Consider the following 27,812-nt stretch of genomic DNA (forward strand, 5'->3'; position numbering starts at 1 on the left):
TAATGGAGTATAAATCTAGGTCGTGTTATGGTCTTGTAGGAAAATGGCCACCCAGAGGACAAGATAGATAGCTGTCTGGGAACAGAAGAGAGTGGATGCCCAAATTGAGAGTGATACAGAAAAAGAAATACAGACCAAGGAACACAGTTTTTTTTTCTTGCCTAGTTTTCCATCTAAATGTTCATTGCATCTTAAAAGGATTAACATATCTTTTATGCCCTTGGGATCAAGGAAAATACTTATTTTGAAAAATTGAACTGTGTCATGAATGTATTTTGAAAGTAAGTCCTTTTGTAACCCAGTCCTTTAAGATAACCATTTCCATCAATCTAGTGCCTATTCTTTGGGATTTTTCTTTGGAACTATTATAAAAAATAATGCATAAATATGATATGTGTATGTCAGAGGTGTGCACAATAATACATTTAAAAATTTTTTTTAGTTGTTAATGGACCTTTTTATTTTATTTATTTACTTATATGTGGTGCTGAGGATCGAACCCAGGGTCTCACGCATGCCAGGCAAGCATTCTACCACTGAGCCGCAACTCGAACCCCCAAAATAATACATTTTGGTTGAATGTTCAAACCCTTCTGAGTTTGAAAACAAATATAATTGTAGAAGGAATTTCTGAGATACAAGATAAATGTAAAGTTTATTAAGCATTTTCTTATTGGAATTTTATTATTAAATGTTTTAGTACTTTTAAAATATTTGATAGTCTGATTCAGAATTTTATCTGAATATTCTCAGTAGTACTTATTTTCATTTCTTCTTCTCTCTCTCTCTCTATATATATATATACACACACACACACACACACACACACACACATATATATAGTTAGACACAATACCTTTATTTAATTTATTTATTTATATGTGGTTCTGAGGATCGGACCCAGCACCTTACACGTGCTAGGCGAGTACTGTACTGCTGAGCCAGAACCCCAGCCCCTTATTTTCATTTCTTATATATTCAAAACCAAATTTCACTCAGCTAAATGATTTTAAATCTGTGTTTTTACTTATTACTAAGCATTTTAGACAAAAATATTTAAAGTGGAAATTTTTTTCTGACCTTTCAAATAATTGTAAGACTAACACATAGAATTACTTTATTTCTCTGAAAGAGAAGGAACACTCCCAAATATATTTTATGAAGCCAGTATAACCCTAATACCAAAACTAGACACAGATGCATCAAGGAAAGAAAACTACAGACCAATATCCCTGATGAACATACATACAAAAATCCTTAATAAAATATTAATAAACCACATTCAAAGACAAAGATAATACACCATGATCAAGTAGGTTTCGTTCCAGGGATGAAAGGTTGGTTTAACGTATACAAATAAATAAATATTAATTCATCACTTAATCACATGATCATCTCAATAGATGCAGAAAAGGCCTTTGATAATATTCAATACCTGTTCATGTTAAAAATGTTGGAGAAGCTAGCAACTGAAGGAATTTACCTCAACATCATAAGGGCCACTTACGACAAACCCCCAATCAACATCATGCTGAAAAACTAAAAGCATTTCTTCTAAAATCAGAAACGAGACAGAGCTGTCCACGCTCACCACTTATATTCACTATAGTCTTCAAAATACTAGAGTGCTCAGGCAAGAAAAGGAAATCAAAGGGATACAAATATGAAAACAAGAAGTTAAAACTATTTCTGTTTGCTGACAATATGATTCTATATCTAGAAGACTGAAAAAACTCCACCAGAAGACTTTTAGAGTTTATAAATGAGTTTAGAAAAGTAGCAGGATACAAGATCAACACCCATAAATCATTAGCTTTCCCTATGCTCCAACAGTGATTTATCCAAGAAAGAAATCAGAGAAACTATCCCATTCACACTAACTTGAAAAAGAATTAAATACTTGGGAATTAATCTAACAAAGGAGGTAAAAGAGCTCTACAGTGAAAATTATAGAACATTGAAGAAAGAAACTGAAGAAGACCTTAGAAGATGGGAAGAAGACCTCCATGTTCCTGGATAGTCAGAATCACTATCTATCAAAATGTCCATAAATACCAAAAGCAATATACAGGGTCAATGCAATTCCCATCAAAATACCAATGACTTTTTTTTTTTTCCCCCGGGGTATTGGGGATTGAACTCAGGGGCACTCTATCCCTGAGATACATCCCCAGCCCGATTTTGTATTTTATTTAGAGACAGGGCTTCACTGAGTTGATTAGCACCTCAGTTTTGCTGAGACTGTCTTTGAAGTTGCGATCCTCCTGCCTCAGCCCCCTGAGCCTCTGGGATTACAGGTGTGCACCAGTGTATCTGGCCCAATGACATTTTAAACAGAATTAGAAAAAATAATTCTTCAATTCATTTGGAAGAGTAAGAGACCCCGAATATCCAAAGCAATACTAAGCAAGAAAAGTAAAGCATGAGGCATCTCAATACCTGATTTGAAATTATACTACAGAGCTGTAGTAACAGGAACATCATAGTATTGCATCAAAATAGATGTGAAGATCAGTGGGACAGAATAGACAACACAAAGACAAATCTATGGCCTCTGATATTTGACAAAAGGTGCCAAAAATATGTCTTGGAGAAAAGACAGTGTTTTTAACAGAAGATTGTTTTTAACAGTGTTGGAGAAACTGGATAGCTATGTGTAGAAAAATGAAATTAGACCCTGATCTTTCACCCTACACAAAACTCAAACTGGATCGAAGACTTAGGAACTAGAACAGAAACTTTACAATTGCTAGAAGAAAACATAGGGTCAGTGTTCCTATCATATTGGTTTTGGCACCAGCTTCCTTAACAGGACATCCATATCATAAGGAATAAAGCCAAAAATCAATAATTGAGATTCCATCAAACTAAAAAGCTTCTGCATAGCAAAGGAAACAAGAGTGTGAAGAGACAGCCTACAGAACGTGAGAAAAGCTTGGCCAGTTACTCCTCTGACAGGGGATTTATATCCAGGATATTCCAAGAACTCACAACACAAAAAAATCCCACAAATAATTAAATCAGTAAATGGACAAAAGAATTAGACTTATCAAAGGAAGAAATACAAATGGCCAACAAATATATGAAGAATGTTCAACATCTCTAGTAATCAGGGAAATCCAAACTACACTGATTTCATCTCATTCCAGTCAGAATGGCAAAGATCATGAGTACGAACAACAATAAATGCTGGTGAGGTGGTGGGGAAAAAGGTATACTTGAACACTTTTGGTGGGACTGCATACTAGTACAATCACTCTGGAAAGCAGTATGGAGATTTCCTCAAAAAACTAGGAATGGAACCACCATATGACCCAGTTATTGGAAAATACTCCTTGGTATTCTCCCCAAAGATCTAACATTGACATACTATAGCGATACACCCACCTCAATGTTTATAACAGCACAATTCACAATAGCTCAATTATGGAATCAACCCAGATGCCTGTCAATAGATGAGTGGATTAAGAAAATGTGAAAAAAAATATTTAGAAATATAGAAAGCCATTTTGTGTGTGTGTGTGTGCGTGTGTGTGTGTGTGTGTGTATATATATATATATATATATATATATATATATATATACATATATATATATTGCGCACACATACACAGTGCTATACACACACACATGCGCACACACACACGCACACACACAATGGCTTTCTATTTAGCCATAAAATAGAATGAAATTATGGCATTTGCTCTAAATGGATGGAAATGGAGACTAGCATGCTAAGTGAAATAAACTAAACTCGAAAATTGAATGTTTTCTCTCATGTTCAGAAGATAGAGTAAAATAAAGGAAAGGGAGAGGGAAGGTTAGGATAACATAAAGAACCAAGCAGATATAAATTAATAGACAAGTGAAGGGAAGTCTAGTTGACTAGAGGAAGGAGAATGGGAGAGGGGAGGGAGGATGGGAAGGAAAGGGGTAGGAAAAATCGGTGGGGGGCCATCATGAACTGAAATGGATTTCTATTCCTGTATGAGTTTGTTGGGATGAATCCAACTAGTTATACATAAATTTCTAAAAAAAAAAAATTTGAAAACCATAAAGAACTATTTCTCAAATGTTCTCTTAAGTAGAGATTTAGAATATTGTGTGATGGTATATTTTCTTCCCCTTATTATATATTATAGTAAATTCCCACTATAGTCATGGACCCTAAGGTATATTCACTTTGTTTGTTAACAGAGTTTAAAATAAACGTCTTATCAGAACTAGCATTATCTCATTTGAATAAATTTAAACCTTGAAATATTTTATTATTTAAACAAATACAGTAAAGCTACTGTCTAGAAATACTTGTATTTTATGGAGCAAGAGCTGCTGTTCATCTGTTATGTGTATTTCATTTAATTTGGTCATCACTTTGTTTTGTTGTTTTTGTGCCAGGAATTGAACCCAGAGGCGCTTAACCACTGAACCACATTCCCAGCCCATTTCATTTTTATTTAGAGACAGGGTCTCCTAAGTTGCTTAAAGCCTCACTAAATTGCTGAGGTTGGCTTTGAACTTGCAATCCTCCTGCCTCAGCCTCCTGAGCCACTAGGAGATTACAGATATGCATCACCAAAAAGAATTTTCTAAGGCACAAAATGAATTAGTTACCTAAGTTAATTTTGAAACATATTTATAATAAAATTTGTCCAAGATAGGTTTTTCTGATCACCTGCTCATTCACTTTTGTATTTTCTGAAAATTATTATGTATGCTATTTAGAGATATATTCTGCTGAAGTAATAGAAAACACACATCTAATAATGACTTCATGAAAGAGAGATTTCATATTTTTATATCATAAGCAGTTTGGAAGGGGACATTTTCTGGTGCAGTTCTATTTAATGTTTAAGAGCTAGGTACTCTCTGCCATTCTTTTGTGTGTGTACATGCGTGTGTGTTACTGGGGATGCTCTACCACTTCACTATATCCCCATTCTATCTATCTATCTATCTATCTATTTATTTATTTTTATTTTGAGTCTTACTAAGTTGCTTAGGATGGTCTGAAACTTGCAACCCTCTTGCTTCAGTAGCTGGGATTACAGGTGTGTGCCACTGTACCTGGCTCCCTGTCATTATTAGTGTCTTGACTCTTTATCTTTGTATTTGTAATTCTTATGATATCAAGATCGTTGTTGCACCTTTCAACTTCATGTTTGTGCTCTAGGGACAGAAGAAGGTAGCAGGGCAAAAGGGTGGGCCAGCCATCTGTTCTCCTTTTATCAATCAAGTCATGCTAGACAAAGAGTCTACCATTGAGCTAAACCCCTGGCCCCTAGTCAGTGCTCTTTGAAGCACAAAGAACTTTGCACAATCGCTCATCTGATAAGGATGCCTGAAAGTCAAGCATTTATTTTTACAGTATTTGTAGTAGCAGAAATCAAAAGAAGAAGGGATTTAGTTATTTGCATTTTCAAATGTCTTAAAACCTAAAATCATTGGCTTTTATAACTATTGTAGCAGTTTTGTCTTTCAGTAAGAAATATGTATGTATTCATCATGTATGTTCCTAATAGACTTTGAAGAATTGATGTTGAGAGTTATCTGGTTTACAGTATATATATATATCTCAATCTATTAAATACAAGTATTAAGTACTCCCACCCTGGTGGGATGCTTCAGTGTTGAAATCCTGCTTTAACTTTCTTAGAACCTTGTAAGTTTGGGCAAGTTACTTATGTGTAGCATTCCTTTCTATTAAGTGGGGATTAATATAGGGTTTGTGTGAAAAAGTTCATGCATGGTACATAGCTCACTCTAGTATATGTTACTATTTTATATTTTATTAGAATGTTTAAATTTTAAAAATTCAAGTAGTACAAGAATATATAGAGTCAAAATTTTCCCTAACTACTAGCTGATTGATTTGTAACTAGTAGTTACCATTGCTGCTTAACAAGTTTTCCCAAGCCATCATAGCTTGGAACAGTAATAAACATTAGCTAATAAAGTGTCTGAGGGTCAGGGAATTGGGGCAGGCTGTCTAGACAGTTTTGGATCAGGGTCTGTCTCAAGGTTGCATTCAGGGTGTTGGCTAGGGCTTAACTGGGGTGAGAGGAGTTGCTTCCAAGGCTGCTTATGAGACTGGCAAATTGATGGGAGACCTCAGTTCTTCTTCATGCAGGTCTCTCTTGGTGTCGATTTTCCTCAGAATAAATGATGCAGGGGGAAACATAAAACCCTAAGGACCTAATGTCATAAGTTACATATTGTTACTTCTGCTGGCACTCATCAGCCCTTATTTAGTGTGGGAGAGCATGTATCTTGTTTTACTTTTGGACTCATTGTTTAGGCAGGGATAAGGAGTCAGTTTGATTTTGATTGATCATATTTTCTTCTCCCTTAAATTAATCTTAAGATGTCTTTTTCTTTGGCTAATTAGTATCTCTAGTAAATCATAAAAAGAAACCTATCAGGGGATGGGGTTGTGGCTCAGTGGTAGAGTGCTTGTCTAGCATGCACGGGACTGGGTTCGATCCTCAGCATCATGTAAATGTAAAATAAAGATATTGTGTTCACCTAAAACTTAAAAATAATAAATATTAAAAAAAGAAACCTATGAAAAACAAATAAGTTGTTTTGAACCATTTACTTGAAAAATTTGAAAATCTACTAAATGTTTGCCTAAAACAGTTAATTCTGTGATATTTATTCATACCAATAAGCTTCAAGAACAAATATATTACATCATGTAGTATTTTGCAAAAAAGCTGTTGAGAAATAACTGTTTCTATTCCCAAGAAAATTTTCTGTCCAAAAGAAAAAAAAAATAAAAGGAAAAAAACGTGGGTGGGGGTGGAGAGGGGAGATAAAGGAAAGAAAAAGGTTGTGTTGGTCACACGTTTTGCTTTTGAGATGTATGGCCCAAGGTAGCAAATTAAAGCCCTGCTAATTCTGTCATGTAAACATCTCCTTAGAACTCTTTAATTCATTATTTCTCATGGTTATTTAATCATGGAACATTTTTGCTTCGTATTGCTTTTGTTATGCCATAGTGCTGTGAAATTTCTAATTTTTATGAAAGGTATAATGAACAATGAGAAGGGATACTTTCTAGAACATTTGGGGATTTAAAAAATGTTAAGATATGTTAACTCACTGTCAGCACAACATGCATTTTGACTTATTATAAATAGAGAAGTTCACAGATCATTTAAATACTTTTAAGATCTCATTATTTAAGGAAACTTAAAAAAAAATCTTAAATAGTAGATTGTTAGTAAAGCTGTAAGGAAAGTACTGGACTCAGTAAGGTAGTCTGATTTGTAGACTGTGAATGAACACAGGTTTAATCTTTTTTCCCTATAAAATATATGTGATAATTGACTGCAGGGATTTGTTACAATAGTAGAAATGGAGATCTTTATGAAATGAGAGAGCCTTTGCATTATAATGTACTTGTGCTTTAATAATCACCTGTAATTTTAAAGATTTGATAATTTTATAATTTGAAGATCTTAAGACCTAATATTACAATTATTATACCTTCTGACTCTCCATGCTATTCTGTTTTCTTATGTGTTTTTTGATTTTGGATTATGAATTTATTGTAAGTGGAGCTTTATATGAGGGAATCTTTTGCAGCCTGTACCTGGCTAGATTGAAGTATCCTTCTGCTTCTAGTCTAGGGATATCTTTAGCATAGTACCACTTACAATTTTTTTTTTGGTGAGGCATATCGAACACAAGTAATATGTGTGTAAAGTATAGAAATGTATTTAAAAATTATTAACATGTACATGCACATACCTAATTCACATTAGTAGTACAATATCAGTACTTTGACCTTTCTTTTACCTGACAGAACAGTTTTCCTTATCCTAACTTTAATATGTCATTCCTTTGCTTTTTTTAAAAAAATATTATATCATCTGTGCATATAATCTATGATCTGTATTTGTTTTTGAGAAACTGCTAATCACAAACTTATTTCTGTAAGGAAAAGTGTAGTGTTTTTGCTGTTAAATGAAGGTTCCGGGAGCAAATAAGTTGAACAGAGTTTCTGGGTCACAGAATGCTTATTGGGGATTTTAATAGGCAATGTAAAAAATGAACCTCAGGAGGTACTAGTATTTACTAGTTTTCCAGGGCTATGTAGCAAACTACCAGAAATTGAGTGGCTGAAACAACAAATTTATTACTTCACAGTTGGGTGGGCTAGAAGTCAGGATGAATGAGGAGGCGGGTTGGTTGTTTCTGAGAATTGTTAGAATCTGCTCTGTGCCTCTTTCCTTCTGGATCTTTGCCATTCTTTGGCTTGTAGACGCATCACCCTAGCTCTGTCTGCATGTTCATCCGACATTCTCCCAGTGTTCACTTGTGTGTGTAGCTTTTCCCTTTTAAATAAGGAAATAGTTGTATTGGATTAAGGCTTACTCTAATGACCTAATGTGACTAATTGCATCTGCAACAACCTGTTTGCAAATAAGGTCACATTCTGAGGTACTGGAGCTTAGGACTTCAATATATGAAATTTTGGTGGGTGGATGCAATTAAATCTATAATGGGGGCATGTGGCAGAGGAATGGTATAGAGCAGTTATTAAGTTACTCAGTAAGAATATAGTCAGGGAATAATACATTCTTTGATTTCTGTTTCTAAACTTATGAGGACATTCAGCTAGGTTAAAATTGACACTTGATGAGTTAATATCTGCTTTAGTATAAGTGGTGGGAATGTGAATATGCCACTTGAAGATAGTTTTGAGTTTTTTTTTCCATTTCTGAGAAAATGTAAGTAATTGCCGCAGCCCGGCTGAAGCAAAATAACCGGGGGGTGGGGGCGGGGGGGGGGAGGTGACGAGCAACTTGTGTACATTGATACAGCAGGAGTGGGAGCGGTTTATTGAAGGACCGGAGGGGTATATATACATTCCACACAGCTTATCTTAATTAACATAAACTAGATACAGCAGTCAACCAATAAGGAATCTCCACACTTAATGGCTCCATGGCGTTACTTCACAAACCACTCCCTCTGCAAAATGCCAGGCGCCATCTTGACTTGTTTACAGACTCTAACAAGTAATAAGTGTATATATTAGTCAGGGTAAAGGTTTTCACCTGTCATAACAGAGAGGTCTAAATCAACAGTGGTTTTAGCAAGGTAAAAGTGTATTTGTCTGTCAAATAAGAAGAGAGAGTAATGGGCTACTGTAATGGTTCTATAGTTGTCAGGATCCATGGGTCTTTTTGTTCTTTAATCATCTTAAGATTGACTGCTTCAATCTGAGATGGCTACTCTAGTTCTTGCCACTGTTTTACATTTTGTGCAGCAGGAAGGAGGCAAGTTGGAGAGAAAGGTCCTTTCAAGACAATACCTAGAAGTTGCTTCTATTAATTAGTGCCTATTGATCAGAATTTGGTCACATGACTGGCAACTTTGATGACAGTTAGGAAATGAGATCATTTTCCTGTGCTCCATGTGTCAAATTAGAAACTTCTTATTATTGTGGGAGAAGAAAAATATCTAAATTGGGAATCAGTGCAGTTTGGGCCACAGCATTGTAATTTTTGTTTAACTTCTTCCTATTTGGTCTCTAGTGACTAAATATGTACAAGGTCATATTCACATAGGAATGGATTTTTGGGAACAAGTATATACCTTAAAGTGAGCATTCTTAAAAACTAAGCACATTTTTGAGGGGTGCAGGGTAAATAAACATTATTCTTAGTTCATTTTACAAAAGACAAGTTCAGAGAATAAAGCGACTTAGACAGTTTTGGACAGGTCACAAATAATAAGTATCTAGTTAGTGGCAGAAGCTGTTATGGTTCTCTGTAGTCTTTACTCTTGCCCCATCATTGAAGAAAAATTTAACAGTTTCCCAGTGAGTAGTTCAGGGAAAACATAGCTTTACTTTGAAGTATTAGAATGTGAGTTACAGTCTTTCCAGTTTTATAAATCTTTTGAAGAGAAGATAATTATTTTTGATCTCCATGTATTTCTTGGTGTTCTGAAAATATGAGTGACTTAGGTTAGTGACTGATTTTAGCTCAAGGCATTTTATTAATATAACTGTTGAGAAGAAAAATAATCACTGTGTATAATTAAAGTCATGATACGAGACTTGTAAAGGTTTATTTGGACTCCGAATAAGATGGTTTAAAATTTCTGTAATCTTGTACATTAAACTATAACCTATAGAAAGCATGTTGTGCCACCCTGAAGGTTGCTATAAAAATTGTTTATGAAGTTCAGGCCAAGACTAAAATATGTTGAAATGGAGAGTCTTGAAAAATGTTCTATATAGCACAGGAGACCAAATCATGCTAAAATGCAGAAAAAGCCTATACATCAGTTTCCAGCCTACATTATTCAAAAAAATACAACCATAAAAAAGGTAATAAGATTACATTTTCACATTTCATGGCTAGTAAAGTGCATTAGGCTGCTCAGATATTCATAACTTACTGTGACATTTGGGAAGATTACATTTTGTAGTACAGAGCCATTACTACAGCTCAGATAATAACTAGCCAATGCCTGGTCCTGGATTATGATCGCTGTCATTGGAAACAAATTTGTATTTTGAAGGTTGATCAGCTTCAAATAACTATTAGAAAGGGTTAACATGACATGCTGTAGAGCCACTGCATGCTTTTTAGGTTTAATAGATATGCATACATACAGTATATCAAATATGCCATACATTTGTATGTACAGATTTCTGCCATCAATTTTCCCTTTGAAAGGCATATTTTACAATATTTAACGCAATGGAAGAATATTTAAAACACCTGTCTGGAGATTGTGCTCACACTATAAACTCAATTTAAAAGCTGGTGAAATATTTGGGGCTTTTTTGGAAATTACTTTCAAAAATTAATTCTATAGCTTCTTGGAAGGGTGGTTACTGATGGTAATATACACAGATCAAAATGAAAGATTGATGTAAGCAATGTTAAGGTGAAGGTAAGGTCTTTTTAGTTAGTTGCAACAAGGTTTTTGACCCATTTAGATGTAGACAAAGTACACTGTTAGAAATCTCTCCAGACTGTATTTTCTTGGCGGGAAAATATTTCGAATATGTTGGTTGGTTTGCATTGTTAAATAAACTCCAAGTGTTGTTTGTGCGTGTGTGTTTTAAGAAGTGCCTCATTGTATTCAGTGGGAAAGGTTTAGTTTCTGTCGTCTGGAAAATATTGCTGAAGAGTTTGTCTTCTTCATAGTTGTGTCTAAATGTTTTTTTTTTTTTTAATTTTCCACATAAAAGACATTTTTTTAAATTCTAATTTTTTAAATTTGTTTTAATTAGTTACACATGACAGTACAAAGATCTTGACATATCATACATTTGAATCAGATAAGGTCTAAATGTTTTTCATAAAATATTTTCTTTTAGCTTTTCTTTCACCAATTATTTAAGGATTATGTATTATGTATAATATTACATAGAATTATTAGTTGTTTATAGTCTTAGAGATTATTTGTCCACCTTTCTGAATCTTTGCAGTTTTTTCCCACAAGAAGTTTTTTTTTTTTTTGTATCTGAGGATTTTGTCATTTTTACATACTATCTTCCATGTGGATTTGTGGTTCTTTCAAATCATCTTCTAAAGAATATTGGTGTTCCTTGACATGGACAAGATCTTTCTATTGATGAAATTGATTAGAAATCATCTTTACCAAATTTGTAGGTTTAAGTTCATAGAATCAGTTATCTTAGTTTTGAAGTTTTCCTAATAACTTTATTAATCTTTGGCAATGGCTAATGATCTGTATTGCCCACACTAAATTAAAGGCAGTTTTGTCTTGGCATGATTATGCTTACTTAGTATTACTATATTGTTTTCTGGAAATATTTCACTAGGAGTGTATAAAAGTGCCTCTTTCGTTCTCATCTACTTTGAACATTGATACTTTCAAAAATTAATAAATTTTATTTAGCATTGTTTTCCATTTCCATTTGCCATTTGGCTTTCTTTTGTGAGTTGACTGCTCATGTCTTCCTAAAACATTTTTTTTTCACCAGGTTGACAGTACTTTAATTATTTTTCCTTATACTGCTTTTTATTTCTGTAAGCAGTTAATCATTTCGTTTTTGTTTCTTGAAAATTTCTTATATTTTGTTGCTTTATGTTTAATTTTTGATGTTTAAAATTAAAATTTATTTTTAAACATACATAAAATTGTATATATAAATTGGGTCCTAGTGATTGTTTGATAAACGTATATGGTTGTAATATTAAAATTAGGGTAAATTTTTATTCATCTTTTCTTTATTGTGAAAACATTCAAAATCTTTCCTTCTAGTTCTTTTCTTATTTTCAGACAGGGTCTCACTAAGTTGCTTAGGGTCTCTCTAAGTTACCAAGGCTAGCTTTGATCCTCTTGTCTCAGCCTCCTGTGCCACTGGGATTACAGGCATGTGCTACTTCACCTGGCTCTTCTAGTTCTTTAAAAATATTTGTGCAGTATCATTATCTATAGCGCCCTACTGTGCAGTGGCATACCAGAGCTTCTTATTTCCATCCAACTATAAATTTGTACCCTTGACCATCCCTTCCTGACATCTTCTTTCCTGCTGCTTTCTCAGCCTTTGGTGACCTCCATTATACTCTCAATTTATGAGAGATCAACAATTTGATATTCCACTTATGAGTGAGATCACGTCGTACTTGTCTTTCTGTACCTGGCTTATTTTACTTACCATATTTTCCTCCAGTTTCCATCCATGTTGTGACAAATGATATGATTTCATCCTTTTTAATGGCTGAATAGTATTCCATCATGTATATATTCTACATTTTCTTTATCTGTTGATAGACATTATAGGTTGTTTCCATTACTTGGTTATTGTGAATAGTGGTGCAGACAACGTGGTAGTGCTGGTGTCTTTGACATACTGATTTCATTTCCTTTGAATATATACCTTAGTGTGAGATTGCTGGAGTACCATTTTAATTTTTTTAAGGAACCATACTGTTTGCTATAATGATTGAACTAATACATCTTCCCACCAGCAGAAAGCAAAAGTTCTCTTTTCTCCATACAATCACCAGCACTTACTCTTTAGTGTTTTTGATAATAACCATTCTTACTAGAGTGAGGTGAGATCTCATTGTGGTTCTGATTGGTGCTTCTCTGATGATAAGTGATATTGAACATTTTTAATATACTCATTGGACATTTATATGTTTTCTTTTGTAAAATGTTTAGTTAGGTCTATTGTCCATTTTAAAATTGAATTATTTATGTTTTTTTACTAGAGTTTTTTTTTTAATTTATTATGGATAGTAATTCCTCATCAAATGTATGCTTTACAGTATTTTCTCACATTCTTTTTTTTTATTTTTTATTGTTGGTTGTTCAAAACATTACATAGTTCTTGATATATCATATTTATTTTCTCACATTCTATAGGTTGTGTCTTCACTCTGTTGATTGTTTCTTTTGCTGTGAAACTTCATGATTTAACTTACCTGGAATGTATTTTGGCAAATTTTTCATTCTTCTGATTATACATGTAGAATCCCAGAGGTCATATAGTTATATATGTTCATAGGATAATAATGTCTGATTTATTCTTCTATCTTTCCTACCCCCATAACCCCTCTCCTCCCTTCATTCCCCAATCCTCCCAATAATTTAATTTTAATCTCCTTTTTCTGATTTTTATATACGTTGCCTTCTTTTGACCCCATATGACTTCTGTATCTCCAGAACAGTATTAAAAGATAGTGGTGTCAGTGCATCCTAGGTTTCTTGTGACAGAGCTTTCCTGGAAGAACCAAATGTCTTTGCCACTGTGCTTGCCAGGAGCTCTTGTCTTAGTATGTAACCACTGATCCTTATGTTGTTCATTTCCATTTTTTTTTCTTTTTCAAGCAGTGCTTGTGTTTTTGGGCAGAACTTGCACACATGTTGATCCCTGACTGCAAGAACTTTTAATCAAATTCCTAGTTCTGAACATTCCTTGCTTTCTTGAAGTAAACTTGTACTTAGTCATATGTATTACTCTTCAATAAGTTGTTGACTTTTGTTTTGTAACATTCACTTTCTTCTAATTCGTGCCCACCTTTGGGATTTAGGAATACATAGTGAAAAATTAAGAAGTACTCAGAAGAATTCTGAAAGAAGCATAGGTGAATCAAGTTTAAATGTTTTTGACAGATCTTTAAATATATAGTGAAAATAACATGTTGTATACCTAAAATGTGCACAGTAAAATTTATTTTTAAAAGTCTAGTTAAAAAGGGTAGTTCTTTTTAACTTGGGCTTGGGTTGTAGCTCATCGATAGAGTGCTTGCCTTGCAAGCATGAGGTATTGGGTTTATTCGTTAGCACCACATTAAAAAATAAACAAAAATAAAGATATTGTGTCCATCTACAACTAAAAAATTATTTATTTATTTATTTAAAAATTTTTATTGTTGGTTGTTCAAAACATTACATAGTTCTTGATATATCATATTTCACACTTTGATTCAAGTGGGTTATGAACTCCCATTTTTACCCCGTATACAGATTGCAGAATCACATCAGTTACACATCCATTGATTTACATATTGCCATACTAGTGTCTGTTGTATTCTGCTGCCTTTCCTATCCTCTATTATCCCCCCTCCCCTCCCCTCCCCTCTTCTCTCTCTACCCCCTCTACTGTAATTCATTTCTCCCCCTTGTATAATTTTCCCCTTTCCCCTCACTTCCTCTTGTATGAAATTTTGTATAACCCTGAGGGTCTCCTTCCATTTCCATGCAATTTCCCTTCTCTCTCCCTTTCCCTCCCACCTCTCATCCCAGTTTAATGTTAATCTTCTTCTCATGCTCTTCGTCCCTACTCTGTTCTTAGTTACTCTCCTTATATCAAAGAAGACATTTGGCATTTGTTTTTTAGGATTGGCTAGCTTCACTTAGCATAATCTGCTCTAATGCAATCCATTTCCCTGCAAATTCCATGATTTCGTCATTTTTTAGTGCAGAGTAATACTCCATTGTGTATAAATGCCACATTTTTTTTTTATCCATTCGTCTATTGAAGGGCATCTAGGTTGGTTCCACAGTCTTGCTATTGTGAATTGTGCTGCTATGAATATCCATGTAGCAGTGTCCCTGTAGCATGCTCTTTTTAGGTCTTTAGGGAATAGACCGAGAAGGGGAATAGCTGGGTCAAATGGTGGCTCCATTCCCAGCTTTCCAAGAAATCTCCATACTGCTTTCCAAATTGGCCGCACCAATTTGCAGTCCCACCAGCAATGTACAAGTGTACCCTTTTCCCCACATCCTCGCCAGCACTTGTTGTTGTTTGACTTCATAATGGCTGCCAATCTTACTGGAGTGAGATGGTATCTTAGGGTGGTTTTGATTTGCATTTCTCTGACTGCTAGAGATGGTGAGCATTTTTTCATGTACTTGTTGATTGATTGTATGTCCTCCTCTGAGAAGTGTCTGTTCAGGTCCTTGGCCCATTTGTTGATTGGGTTATTTGTTATCTTATTGTTTAATTTTTTGAGTTCTTTGTATACTCTGGATGTTAGGGCTCTATCTGAAGTGTGAGGAGTAAAGATTTGTTCCCAGGGTGTAGGCTCCCTATTTACCTCTCTTATTATTTCTTTTGCTGAGAAAAAACAAGTGTAGTATCTGTTCTTATCAGTTTAAAAAAATTTTTAAAAAAGGGTAGTTCTGTAAATGTCCATCTAAAAGTATTTTAATTCCTTTAAATGACATTTGTTTAAAATGTACAAAGCTTTGCTATGTAAGGGGAAACTGTAGGTGAGATAACAAGGTGGAGATGGTCAGTGTAGCATTCTTTGGACAGATTTTTTTTTAATAAATTTATTTTTTATTTGTAGTTGAACACAATACCTTTATTTTACTTATTTATTTTTATATGGTGCTGAGGGTCGAACCCAGGGCCTCGCCTATGCTAGGCAAGCGCTCTACCACAGTCCTTTGGATGCAATTTTAAATAGCAATGTCAATGAAATTTTCTCGATTACTGACTTTGGGTATGTGACTATGAATAATTTATAATGATAATTGACAGGAGAGAAGAGAGATCAAAATGAAAGGGAATAATAAGTTAGAAACTGACAAATATAAACTCTGAATTTTGTGTTCTCAGCGTTTTTTTAGCTTTTCCTTTATTTTATTTATTTAATTTTATGTGGTGCTGAGTATTGAACCCAGTTACTTACATGTGCTAGGCAAGTGCTCTACCGTGAACTTCAACTCCAGCCCCAGCTTTTCATTTTTGCTATGAGCTTATACTGTTTAGGTAGTGAAGGACCTTTAGGTTGTTGTGTGTAGAATTAATAATTTATAAATGAAGTACTGAAATTTAGGAAATTGGAGAACTAATTTAATCTATCTTTATTACTAATAGGATAGTAGGTAACAATTTACCTAAGACATCCTATATTTTGTTGAACACTATATATTTTCATTTTAATATTGTAAGTTTTATGTGGCTTTGTGCTGTCTAAATTTGAAGAGTTCCTTAAAAGCTTTATCCTTTAGAGCTTAATGATTTTTTTTAAAAAATCAACTTTTTATTTTTGTGGAGGGTAGGGAACCTTTTTATTGTTGGTGGTTATTGCTAAAGTTTAAGAACAAGTTATAGTGAAATGGAAGCACTAATATGCTTTTGTTTTTTCCCCTGGAAGCTGGTAGGAGGACAGTTTGATTTGGAGATGAATTTTATTATTCAAGAAGGTGAGAGTATTATCTGCATGGTGGACCTACTGGAAAAATGTGACATTACTTGCCAAGCAGAAGTCTGGAGCATGTTCACAGCCATTTTGAAGAAGAGCATACGAAATCTTCAAGTCTGCACGGAAGTAGGCCTTGTTGAAAAAGTGCTTGGGAAAATTGAAAAAGTTGATAATATGATTGCAGGTATGAGTTTTTTTATAGTACAATGTATATGAAGAAATACAATTTGATTCTTAAATATTATATTTTTCTTATTTTATTTAGCAACATTTATTTAAGAAATATTTGAGCATGTAGTAATGTAGTAACTAGACTTTGATATCCAAACATATATTTTAACTCTTTAAGAAATATAAATTGCTTAATGATTTTATTGTTTTCTTTTGTTTCCAGATCTTTTAGTTGACATGTTGGGAGTGCTAGCTAGCTATAATCTGACGGTTCGAGAACTAAAGCTTTTCTTCAGTAAACTTCAAGGAGATAAAGGACAATGGGTAAAAAAACCTAAATATTCTTTGGAAAATATTTCCCTCCTGAAAATATTTGTATCTTTAAGTAGCTAATATTATTGCATATGGAGTAAATGTAAAATTGAGTGGAAGAGATCAATTAAAATAGCATTTACAGCTGTATAGCTATTTTTGTCATGACGACACAGGTGAGGACTAAGAGAATGAGTATTTCAGTAGGCTAATTGAATCCTTCTTCAAATTATTCTTTAATTATATATCCAGTATTTATTAGAGGAAAAATTTAACCACAGAGAAAGAAAAGTGTTTGGTAGCAATATATAGCTTTTCTTCTGTAACTTTTCTTCTTTGTAGTGATCCTTAAACTTGAATAATCCACCACAAAAAAAGGCTTGCATTTAATTAGATCCACTCTCCTTAGATGCAGTTTATCAGCCCTTTGCAGTGGGTGTTGGCAAACTTAGTTTGAATCCCAGGTGCCTTGTCCAGCTGTCTATTTTTGCTATTTAGGTGGCTGTTGTCCCTTAAAGGAGTACTACTAAATCAATATTTTATCTTTTTTTGGTTGTATTTCCAGACTTGTTTTAGGTTCCTGGAAAGATCTTTGTCCATGGCTCAGCCAGCTGATCCTTAATTTATTTCTATTAAGTGTATTTAAATTTGAGTCCTGCAATTACTATAATTCATCATATGAAAATTTATATTCTTCAATTTCTTTGTATCAGGCTCCGGTTTTCTGTTTCCTTTTCAAGTTTTTATTATTGATTTTTACTAAACTTGAGGATGTTTCTTCTTGTGCCTTACCTCGTGTTTATCCTTACTGAGAGCTCTTCCATTGGTGGGGTTTTGATTTCTTTTTAAAATTTGGAAGAATTTTGGTGATTATTTCTTCAAATATTCTTTTTTTGTCTCTTCTTCCTCATTTTCTGGGACTCCAATTGCAGGTAAGTTAGACCTCTTGGTGTTGTACCACAGTTTATTGAAATCTGTTCACTTTTTTTAGTCTTTCTCTTTGTGCTTCATTTTAGATTTGTTATTGCTGTAGTCTCAAGTTAACTAACGTTTTCTTCTGCAGTATTTTAATTCTATCTTTTGAAAATTTAGATAGTATATATATATTTTTAATCTCAGTGTGTTCATATTTTTCTTTCAGTCCTTGACAGTATTTAGCAAAATAGTTATTACTTTAGAGCTCTTGTCTACTGACTCTATAATCTTATCATTTTCTAAGTCAATTTTTTACTCATTGATTTTGTTCCTATTAGGAGTCACTGCAGATTTCTGGAACTGCTTCTCTAAAACTTCTATCTACCTCAGATTCCCCACACTTCAGTTTCTCTCTCTGCAACTCAGTGATACTTTCAAGTTCTCTTTGGTCTCCTTCTCTCTATGTAGTGATATGGAAACTGACTCCAGACAGAGGTCTTTTTGTTTGTTTTCATTTCTGAGGGATCATAATCTTGAGCCACCTCTTCTTTTGTCTGAAAATAGTTTTTGTTTCATAAATTTTGTCCAGTTTTCTATTTGTTGATGGTGGGTTTGTAAATATAGGTTTTTATTTTATTTTTTTAACGTTCTCATTTTAAGAAGAGGAAGTATACTTGTTTGATTTTGGTCTTGATTTCTATTCAGATAATTTCAGAATATATGATTGATGTACTTTTGTTATATTCATGAATATAGAAAAGTATGTAAGAAGATAGCAAAGGTTATGAACAGATATTTATTATAGAAGAAGAAACCCCACAACCAGATAAATGCCAAATCATTTTAATAAGATCATTCACATTAAAACTGTTGATAATGTTACCTTATCTATAGTATCTATGATTTTAGGGGTTAGGTAATAACAAGCATAATTGGAATGGTTGGACTAATTTAAACCTTGTGTGTTTTTAGTTGGAATGAACACTGATGGAGCCAACTTCAAGAGGCATCTAGTACTGCTCAGTCACATAAATCATACCCATATTCAATGACTTAATAATTTGCCTCTAAGTATGAATTTCAAGAAATTCCCATATAGTTAAGGAAATATACATGAGGATGTTCACTGAAACATTATTTGTGATGGCATTGAATTATCAGCATGGCATTTATCATTAGGAGAATGAATGGATAGGTAAAATGTATTTGATTCACAGAATTGATGACTATATACAAGTTAGAATCAATGCATGGAGTAATATGAATAAATGTAACAGACATAGGAAGAAATTAATAAGCAGAATTATGTATCTTAACATGATGCCACTTAAATGGTAAGAACAAGCATGCAAGAACATTTTTAAATGGACATATAATGAAAAGATCAAGTAAGTTAAAATAGCTGATCATGGGGAGGAGAACGAGAATCAGAATAGGTTTAGAAAATAAAGGAAAAATAATGAACAATTATTAAACCAAGAGGGCTGAGACATTAATTATATTTATTTAGCTATTTATTATTAGTTAATCAGACTATTTTTTACTTTCATAATAGTACAGTGAGAAACCTCTATACCTAAATCAATATCAGTCAGGCTATTTTTGTCTTTTACTTTCATAACAGTGAGAAACCCCTATATCTAAATCAATATCTAACTTTCCCATTACTATGTTAGCATAGATTTTTACTTATGAATTCAGTGCATTCATGGACATGAACATTTTTAAAGACACATGAAATATGATTACTAAATTTTATTCTGAATACTCCCCAGCAGTGAGTGGAGAAAAATGCATATTTTAATGTATTCTTTTGTTGATAGGCTTATAGGAAAGGGGATTTGGAGGAATGATTTCTCTAGATGGAAATGCTACAATACCGCATTTTTATTTGTGATTGTAGAGTGGCTTTAGTTACTTTAATTTACATTAGAAATTATTAAAAAAAAATTCGTGTGATTGTAGTTACCTGTTACTAACTCTGTTTGTAATTGAGTAATATGGTTACTTGAAAATTTCTCGATAACTTAAGAATGAATCCCTTTCTCTCCCATGCACAAAAGTTAACTCAAAATGGATCAAGGAGCTTGATATCAAATCAGAGACTCTGCGTCTGATAGAAGAAAAAGTTGGCCCCAATCTACTTATTGTGGGGTCAGGCTCCAAATTCCTCAATAGGATACCCATAGCACAAAAGTTAATAACTAGAATCAACAAATGGGACTTACTCAAACTAAATAGTTTTTTTCTCAGCAAAACAAACAATAAGAGAGGTAAATAGGGAGCTTACATCCTGGGAACAAATCTTTACTCCTCACACTTCAGATAGAGCCCTAACATCCAGAGTATACAAAGAACTCAAAAAATTAAACAATAAGATAACAAATAACCCAATCAACAAATGGGCCAAGGACCTGAACAGACACTTCTCAGAGGAGGACATACAATCAATCAACAAGTACATGAAAAAATGCTCACCATCTCTAGCAGTCAGAGAAATGCAAATCAAAACCACCCTAAGATACCATCTCACTCCAGTAAGATTGGCAGCCATTATGAAGTCAAACAACAACAAGTGCTGGCGAGGATGTGGGGAAAAGGGTACACTTGTACATTGCTGGTGGGACTGCAAATTGGTGCGGCCAATTTGGAAAGCAGTATGGAGATTTCTTGGAAAGCTGGGAATGGAGCCACCATTTGACCCAGCTATTCCCCTTCTCGGTCTATTCCCTAAAGACCTAAAAAGAGCATGCTACAGGGACACTGCTACATCGATGTTCATAGCAGCACAATTCACAATAGCAAGACTGTGGAACCAACCTAGATGCCCTTCAATAGACGAATGGATAAAAAAAATGTGGCATTTATACACAATGGAGTATTACTCTGCACTAAAAAATGACGAAATCATGGAATTTGCAGGGAAATGGATTGCATTAGAGCAGATTATGCTAAGTGAAGCTAGCCAATCCCTAAAAAACAAATTCCAAATGTCTTCTTTGATATAAGGAGAGTAACTAAGAACAGAGCAGGGAGGAAGAGCATGAGAAGATTAATAAACAGGGACGAGAGGTGGGAGGGAAAGGGAGAGAGAAGGGAAATTGCATGGAAATGGAAGGAGACCCTCATTGTTATACAAAATTACATATAAGAGGAAGTGAGGGGAGAGAAATGAATTACAGTAGATGGGGTAGAGAGAGAAGATGGGAGGGGAGGAGAGGGGAGGGGGGATAGTAGAGGATAGGAAAGGCAACAGAACACAACAGACACTAGTATGGCAATATGTAAAAAAGTGGATGTGTAACCGATGTGATTCTGCAATCTGTATACGGGGTAAAAATGGGAGTTCATAACCCACTTGAATTAAATGTATGAAATATGATATGTCAAGAACTATGTAATGTTTTGAACAACTAATCATAAAAATTAAAAAAAAGAGAATGAAAATTTCCACTTAATATTTAGATAAATGGTTGCTGAACTTTTTGCACAATTGGTAAAGATAAATTGTGCAGTTAAAATAGTACAATGTATTTCAAGTACCTGTAGTATTGAAACATAAGCATTACTTAAGCATTTGTTAAATTAAGAAGTGTTTTAGGGAGATGTGGGTAGTGGGTTTATGAAGTTTGTATTTTTTTTTTATTTTTATTTTTTTTATTGTTGGCTGTTCAAAACATTACATAGTTCTTGATATATCATATTTCACAATTTGATTCAAGTGGGTTATGAGCTCCCATTTTTACCCCATATACAGATTGCAGAATCACATCAGTTACACATCCATTGATTTACATATTGCCATACTAGTGTCTGTTGTGTTCTGCTGTCTTTCCTATCCTCTACTATCCCCCCTCCCCTCCCCTCCCCTCCCCTCCCCTCCCCTCCCCTCTTCTCTCTCTGCCCCCTTTACTGACATTCGTTTGTCCCCCTTGTATTATTTTTCCCTTTCCCCTCACTTCCTCTTGTATGTACTTTTGTATACCTCTGAGGGTCTCCTTCCATTTCCATGCATTTTCCCTTCTCTCTCCCTTTCCCTCCCACCTCTCATCCCTGTTTAATGTTAATCTTCTTCTCATGCTCTTCGACCCTACTCTGTTCTTAGCTACTCTCCTTATATCAAAGAAGACATTTGACATTTGTTTTTTAGGGATTGGCTAGCTTCACTTAGCATAATCTGCTCTAATGCCATCCATTTCCCTGTAAATTCTATGATTTTGTCATTTTTTAATGCAGAGTAATACTCCATTGTGTATAAATGCCACATTTTTTTTATCCATTCATCCATTGAAGGGCATCTAGGTTGGTTCCACAGTCTAGCTATTGTGAATTGTGCTGCTATGAACATCGATGTAGCAGTGTCCCTGTAGCATGCTCTTTTTAGGTCTTTAGGGAATAGACCGAGAAGGGGAATAGCTGGGTCAAATGGTGGCTCCATTCCCAGCTTTCCAAGAAATCTCCATACTGCTTTCCAAATTGGCCGCACCAATTTGCAGTCCCACCAGCAATGTACAAGTGTACCCTTTTCCCCACATCCTCGCCAGCACTTGTTGTTGTTTGACTTCATAATGGCTGCCAATCTAACCGGAGTGAGATGGTATCTTAGGGTGGTTTTGATTTGCATTTCTCTGACTGCTAGAGATGGTGAGCATTTTTTCATGTACTTGTTGATTGACTGTATGTCCTCCTCTGAGAAGTGTCTGTTCAGGTCCTTGGCCCATTTGTTGATTGGGTTGTTTGTTCTCTTATTGTCTAATTTTTTGAGCTCTTTGTATACTCTGGATATTAGGGCTCTATCTGAAGTGTGAGGAGTAAAGATTTGTTCCCAGGTTGTAGGCTCTCTATTTACCTCTCTTATTGTATCTTTTGCTGAGAAAAAACTTTTTAGTTTGAGTAAGTCCCATTTGTTGATTCTAGTTATTAACTTTTGTGCTATGGGTGTCCTATTGAGGAATTTGGAGCCCGACCCCACCGACTGTAGATCGTAGCCAACTTTTTCTTCTATCAGACGGCGCGTCTCTGATTTGATATCAAGCTCCTTGATCCATTTTGAATTAACTTTTGTGCATGGCGAGAGAAAGGGATTCAGTTTCATTTTGTTGCATATGGATTTCCAGTTTTCCCAGCACCATTTGTTGAAGATGCTATCCTTCCTCCATTGCATGCTTTTAGACCCTTTATCAAATATAAGATAGTTGTAGTTTTGTGGATTGGTTTCTGTGTCCTCTATTCTGTACCATTGGTCCACCCGCCTGTTTTGGTACCAGTACCATGCTGTTTTTGTTACTATTGCTCTGTAATATAGTTTGAAGTCTGGTATCGCTATACCGCCTGATTCACACTTCCTGCTTAGCATTGTTTTTGCTATTCTGGGTCTTTTATTTTTCCATATGAATTTCATGATTGCTTTCTCTATTTCTACAAGAAATGCCGTTGGGATTTTGATTGGCATTGCATTAAACCTATAGAGAACTTTGGGTAATATCGCCATTTTGATGATGTTAGTTCTGCCTATCCATGAACAGGGTATATTTTTCCATCTTCTAAGATCTTCTTCTATTTCTCTCTTTAGGGTTCTGTAGTTTTCATTGTATAAGTCTTTCACCTCTTTTGTTAGGTTGATTCCTAAGTATTTTATTTTTTTTGAAGATATTGTGAATGGAGTGGTTGTCCTCATTTCCATTTCAGAGGATTTGTCGCTGATATACAGGAATGCCTTTGATTTATGCGTGTTGATTTTATATCCTGCCACTTTGCTGAATTCATTTATTAGCTCTAATAGTTTCTTTGTAGACCCTTTTGGGTCTGCTAGGTATAGAATCATGTCATCTGCAAATAGTGATAATTTAAGTTCTTCTTTTCCTGTTTTGATGCCTTTAATTTCTTTCGTCTGTCTAATTGCTCTGGCCAGTGTTTCGAGAACTATGTTGAACAGAAGTGGTGAGAGAGGGCATCCCTGTCTTGTTCCAGATTTTAGAGGGAATGCCTTCAATTTTTCTCCATTCAGAATGATGCTAGCCTGAGGCTTAGCATAGATTGCTTTTACAATATTGAGGTATGTTCCTGTTATCCCTAGTTTTTCTAGAGTTTTGAACATAAAGGGATGCTGTACTTTGTCGAATGCTTTTTCCGCATCTATCGAGATGATCATATGGTTCTTATTTTTAAGTCTATTGATGTGGTGAATAACATTTATTGATTTCCTTATATTGAACCAGCCTTGCATCCCAGGGATGAATCCTACTTGATCATGGTGCACAATTTTTTTGATGTGCCTTTGTATCCGAGTGGCCAGAATTTTATTGAGGATTTTTGCATCCAAGTTCATTAGAGATATTGGTCTGTAGTTTTCTTTCTTTGAAGTGTCTTTGTCTGGTTTAGGTATCAGGGTGATGTTGGCCTCGTAGAATGAATTTGGAAGTTCTCCCTCTTTTTCTATTTCCCGAAGTAGCTTGAAAAGTATTGGTATTAGTTCCTCTTTAAAGGTTTTGTAAAACTCTGCTGTATACCCATCCGGTCCTGGGCTTTTCTTAGTTGGTAGTCTTTTGATGGTTTCTTCTATTTCCTCAATTGATATTGGTCTGTTTAGGTTGTCTATATCCTCCTGACTCAATCTGGGCAGATCATATGACTTAAGAAATTTATCGATGCCTTCACTATCTTCTAATTTATTGGAGTATAAGGATTCAAAATAATTTTTGATTATCTTCTGTATTTCTGAAGTGTCTGTTGTGATATTGCCTCTTTCATCCCGTATGTTAGTGATTTGAGTTCTCTCTCTTCTTCTCTTCGCTAGCATGGCTAAGGGTCTGTCGATTTTGTTTATTTTTTCAAAGAACCAACTTTTAGTTTTGTCAATTTTTTCAATTGTTTCTTTTGTTTCGATTTCATTGATTTCAGCTCTGATTTTAATTATTTCTTGCCTTCTACTTCTTTTGCTGTTGTTTTGCTCTTCTTTTTCTAGGATTTTGAGATGAAGTATGAGATCATTTATTTGTTGGTTTTTTCTTTTTTTAAGGAATGAACTCCAAGCAATGAATTTTCCTCTTAGAACTGCTTTCAATGTGTCCCATAGATTCCGATATGTTGTGTCTGTGTTTTCATTAATCTCTAAGAATTTTTTAATTTCCTCCTTGATGTCTTCTATAACCCATTGATCATTCAGTAACCTATTGTTCATTCTCCAAGTGATATATTCTTTTTCCTTCCTTCTTTTATCGTTGATTTTCAGTTCCATTCCATTGTGATCAGATAGGATGCATGGTATTATCTCTACTCCTTTGTATTGTCTAAGAGTTTCCCTGTGACATAATATATGATCTATTTTTGAGAAGGATCCATGTGCTGCTGAGAAAAAAGTGTAACTGTTTGATGTTGGGTGGTATATTCTATATATGTCAATTAAGTCTAGGTTATTAATTGTGTTATTGAGTTCTATAGTTTCCTTATTCAACTTTTGTTTGGAAGATCTGTCCAGTGGTGAGAGAGGTGTGTTGAAGTCTCCCATGATTATTGTATGGTGGTCTATTAGACTCTTGAACTTGAGAAGAGTTTGTTTGATGAACATAGCTGCACCATTGTTTGGGGCATATATATTTATGATTGTTATGTCTTGTTGGTGTATGGTTCCCTTGAGCAGTATGTAGTGTCCCTCTTTATCCCTTTTGATTAACTTTGGCTTAAAATCTATTTTATTTGATATGAGTATGGATACTCCTGCTTGTTTCCGAAGTCCATATGAGTGATATGATTTTTCCCAACCTTTCACCTTCAGCCTATGTATGTCTTTTCCTATCAAATGCGTCTCCTGTAGGCAGCATATTGTTGGGTCTTGTTTTGTGATCCATTCTACTAGCCTGTGTCTCTTGATTGGTGAGTTTAAGCCATTAACATTTAGGGTTATTATTGAGATATGGGTTGTTCTTCCAGCCATATTTGTTTATTTATGTTACTAAACATGGTTTGTTTTCCACTTTGATTATTTTCCCCCCTTTAGTGTCCTACCTCCCACTGTTGGTTTTCATTGTTATTTTCCATTTCCTCTTCCTGTAATGTTTTGCCAAGGATGTTTTGAAGAAATGGTTTTCTAGCTGCAAATTCTTTTAACTTTTGTTTATCGTGGAAGGTTTTAATTTCATCTTCCATCCTGAATCTTAATTTCGCTGGAAACACAATTCTTGGTTGGAACCCATTTTCTTTCAGTGTTTGAAATATGTTATTCCAGGATCTTCTAGCTTTCAGAGTCTGTGTTGAAAGATCAGCTGTTATCCTGATTGGCTTACCCCTAAATGTGATCTGTTTCCTTTGTCTTGTAGCTTTTAAAATTCTCTCCTTGTTCTGTATGTTGGGCATCTTCATTATAATGTGTCTAGGTGTGGGTCTCTTATGATTTTGCACATTTGGCGTCCTGTAGGCTTCTAGGATTTGGGGTTCTGTCTCATTCTTCAAGTCTGGGAAGTTTTCTCGAATTATTTCATTGAATAGATTGCTCATTCCTTTGGTTTGAAACTCTGTTCCTTCCTGTATCCCAATGACTCTTAAATTTGGTCTCTTGATGTTATCCCATATTTCTTGGATGTTCTGCTCATGGTTTCTTAACAGTCTTGCTGAGCTGTCTATGTTCTTTTCAAGTTGAAATACTTTATCTTCATTGTCTGATGTTCTGTCTTCTAAGTGTTCTACTCTGCTGGTAGTATTCTCAATTGAGTTTTTAAGTTGGCTTATTGCTTCCTGCATTTCTAGGATTTCTGTTTGTTTGTTTTTTATAACCTCTATTTCCCTGTATAGTTGATCTTTTGCTTCTTGGATTTGTTTATGTAATTCATTGTTGAAGTGATCTTTCATTGTCTGATTTTGCTGTCTGATGTCTTCCTTGAGACTCCAGATCATCTGAAGCATGTATATCCTGAATTCTTTATCTGACATTCCATCAGCTGCAGCTATTACCTCTTCTAAAGTTGAGTTGACCTGCAATGCTTGTGGTCCTTTCTTTCCTTGTCTCTTCATACTGTTCGCGTTCCTTTCTTCTTGGTGAAACTGTTGTGCTATTGAATTTTCCCCCTATATATTTATATTGGTCTTGTATAGTTGCAAAGTCTCCCTCGCAGGCACGGGCGGCGGCTCTGCCCCTCCGCCAATTGGGGCAATGTGCCTACCACGTCGGCAGGCCGCTGGGCCTGCTCTGCCAGTCGGTAGCAGGTCCGCCGTCCTTGCAGGCGCGGGCGGCGGCTCTGTCCCTCTGCGGGCCGCTAGGCTTGTTCTGTCGGTGGTCGCCGTTCTGCCTACTTTGCAGGCGCAGGCAGCGGCACTGCCCCTCTGCAGGCCTCTGGGGCTGTACTGCCAGTGGGTCGCAGGTCCGCCTACTTTGCAGGCGTGGGGGGGGGGGGCGGCTCTACCCTTCCTCAGGCCACTGGGCCTGTTCTGTCTCTCGGTTGCAGGTCTGACCTGTTCTGATGGTGGTCTCAGTTCCGATTACCTTGCAGGCGCGGGGGGGAGGGGGCGGCTCTGCCTCTCAGCAGGCCGCTGCTCCTCTTCTGCCGGTGGGTCGCAGGCCCGCCTACCTTGCAGGAGTGATTGGAAGCTCTGTCCCGCCGCGGGCCACTGGGCCTTTTCTGTCGGTGGTCACCCTTCCCCTACCTGGCAGGCGAGGGGGGTGGGGGGCGGCTCTGCCCCTCAGCAGGCCGCTGGGCCCGCTCTGTGTTTGGTCCCAGTTCCCTCTACTATGCCGGCGCAGGGGGAGGGGGCGGCTCA

General features: G+C 35.4%; 1 protein-coding gene across 5 annotated transcripts in view; it reads left to right on the forward strand.

Moving 5' to 3' along the window:
• Lrba (LPS responsive beige-like anchor protein) overlaps positions 1-27,812 on the forward strand; it is a 701,372-nt gene that overhangs the window by 64,568 nt on the left and 608,992 nt on the right. For all 5 annotated transcript variants that reach the window (XM_071614622.1, XM_071614623.1, XM_071614624.1 and 2 more), the window contains exons 2-3: positions 16,617-16,848; positions 17,059-17,159. In XM_071614622.1, the coding sequence (XP_071470723.1) occupies positions 16,617-16,848; positions 17,059-17,159 (333 nt within the window). The remainder of the gene's footprint in view (positions 1-16,616; positions 16,849-17,058; positions 17,160-27,812) is intronic.

Source organism: Marmota flaviventris, chromosome 7 (genome assembly GCF_047511675.1).
Source record: "Marmota flaviventris isolate mMarFla1 chromosome 7, mMarFla1.hap1, whole genome shotgun sequence".
Lineage (NCBI taxonomy): Eukaryota > Metazoa > Chordata > Mammalia > Rodentia > Sciuridae > Marmota > Marmota flaviventris.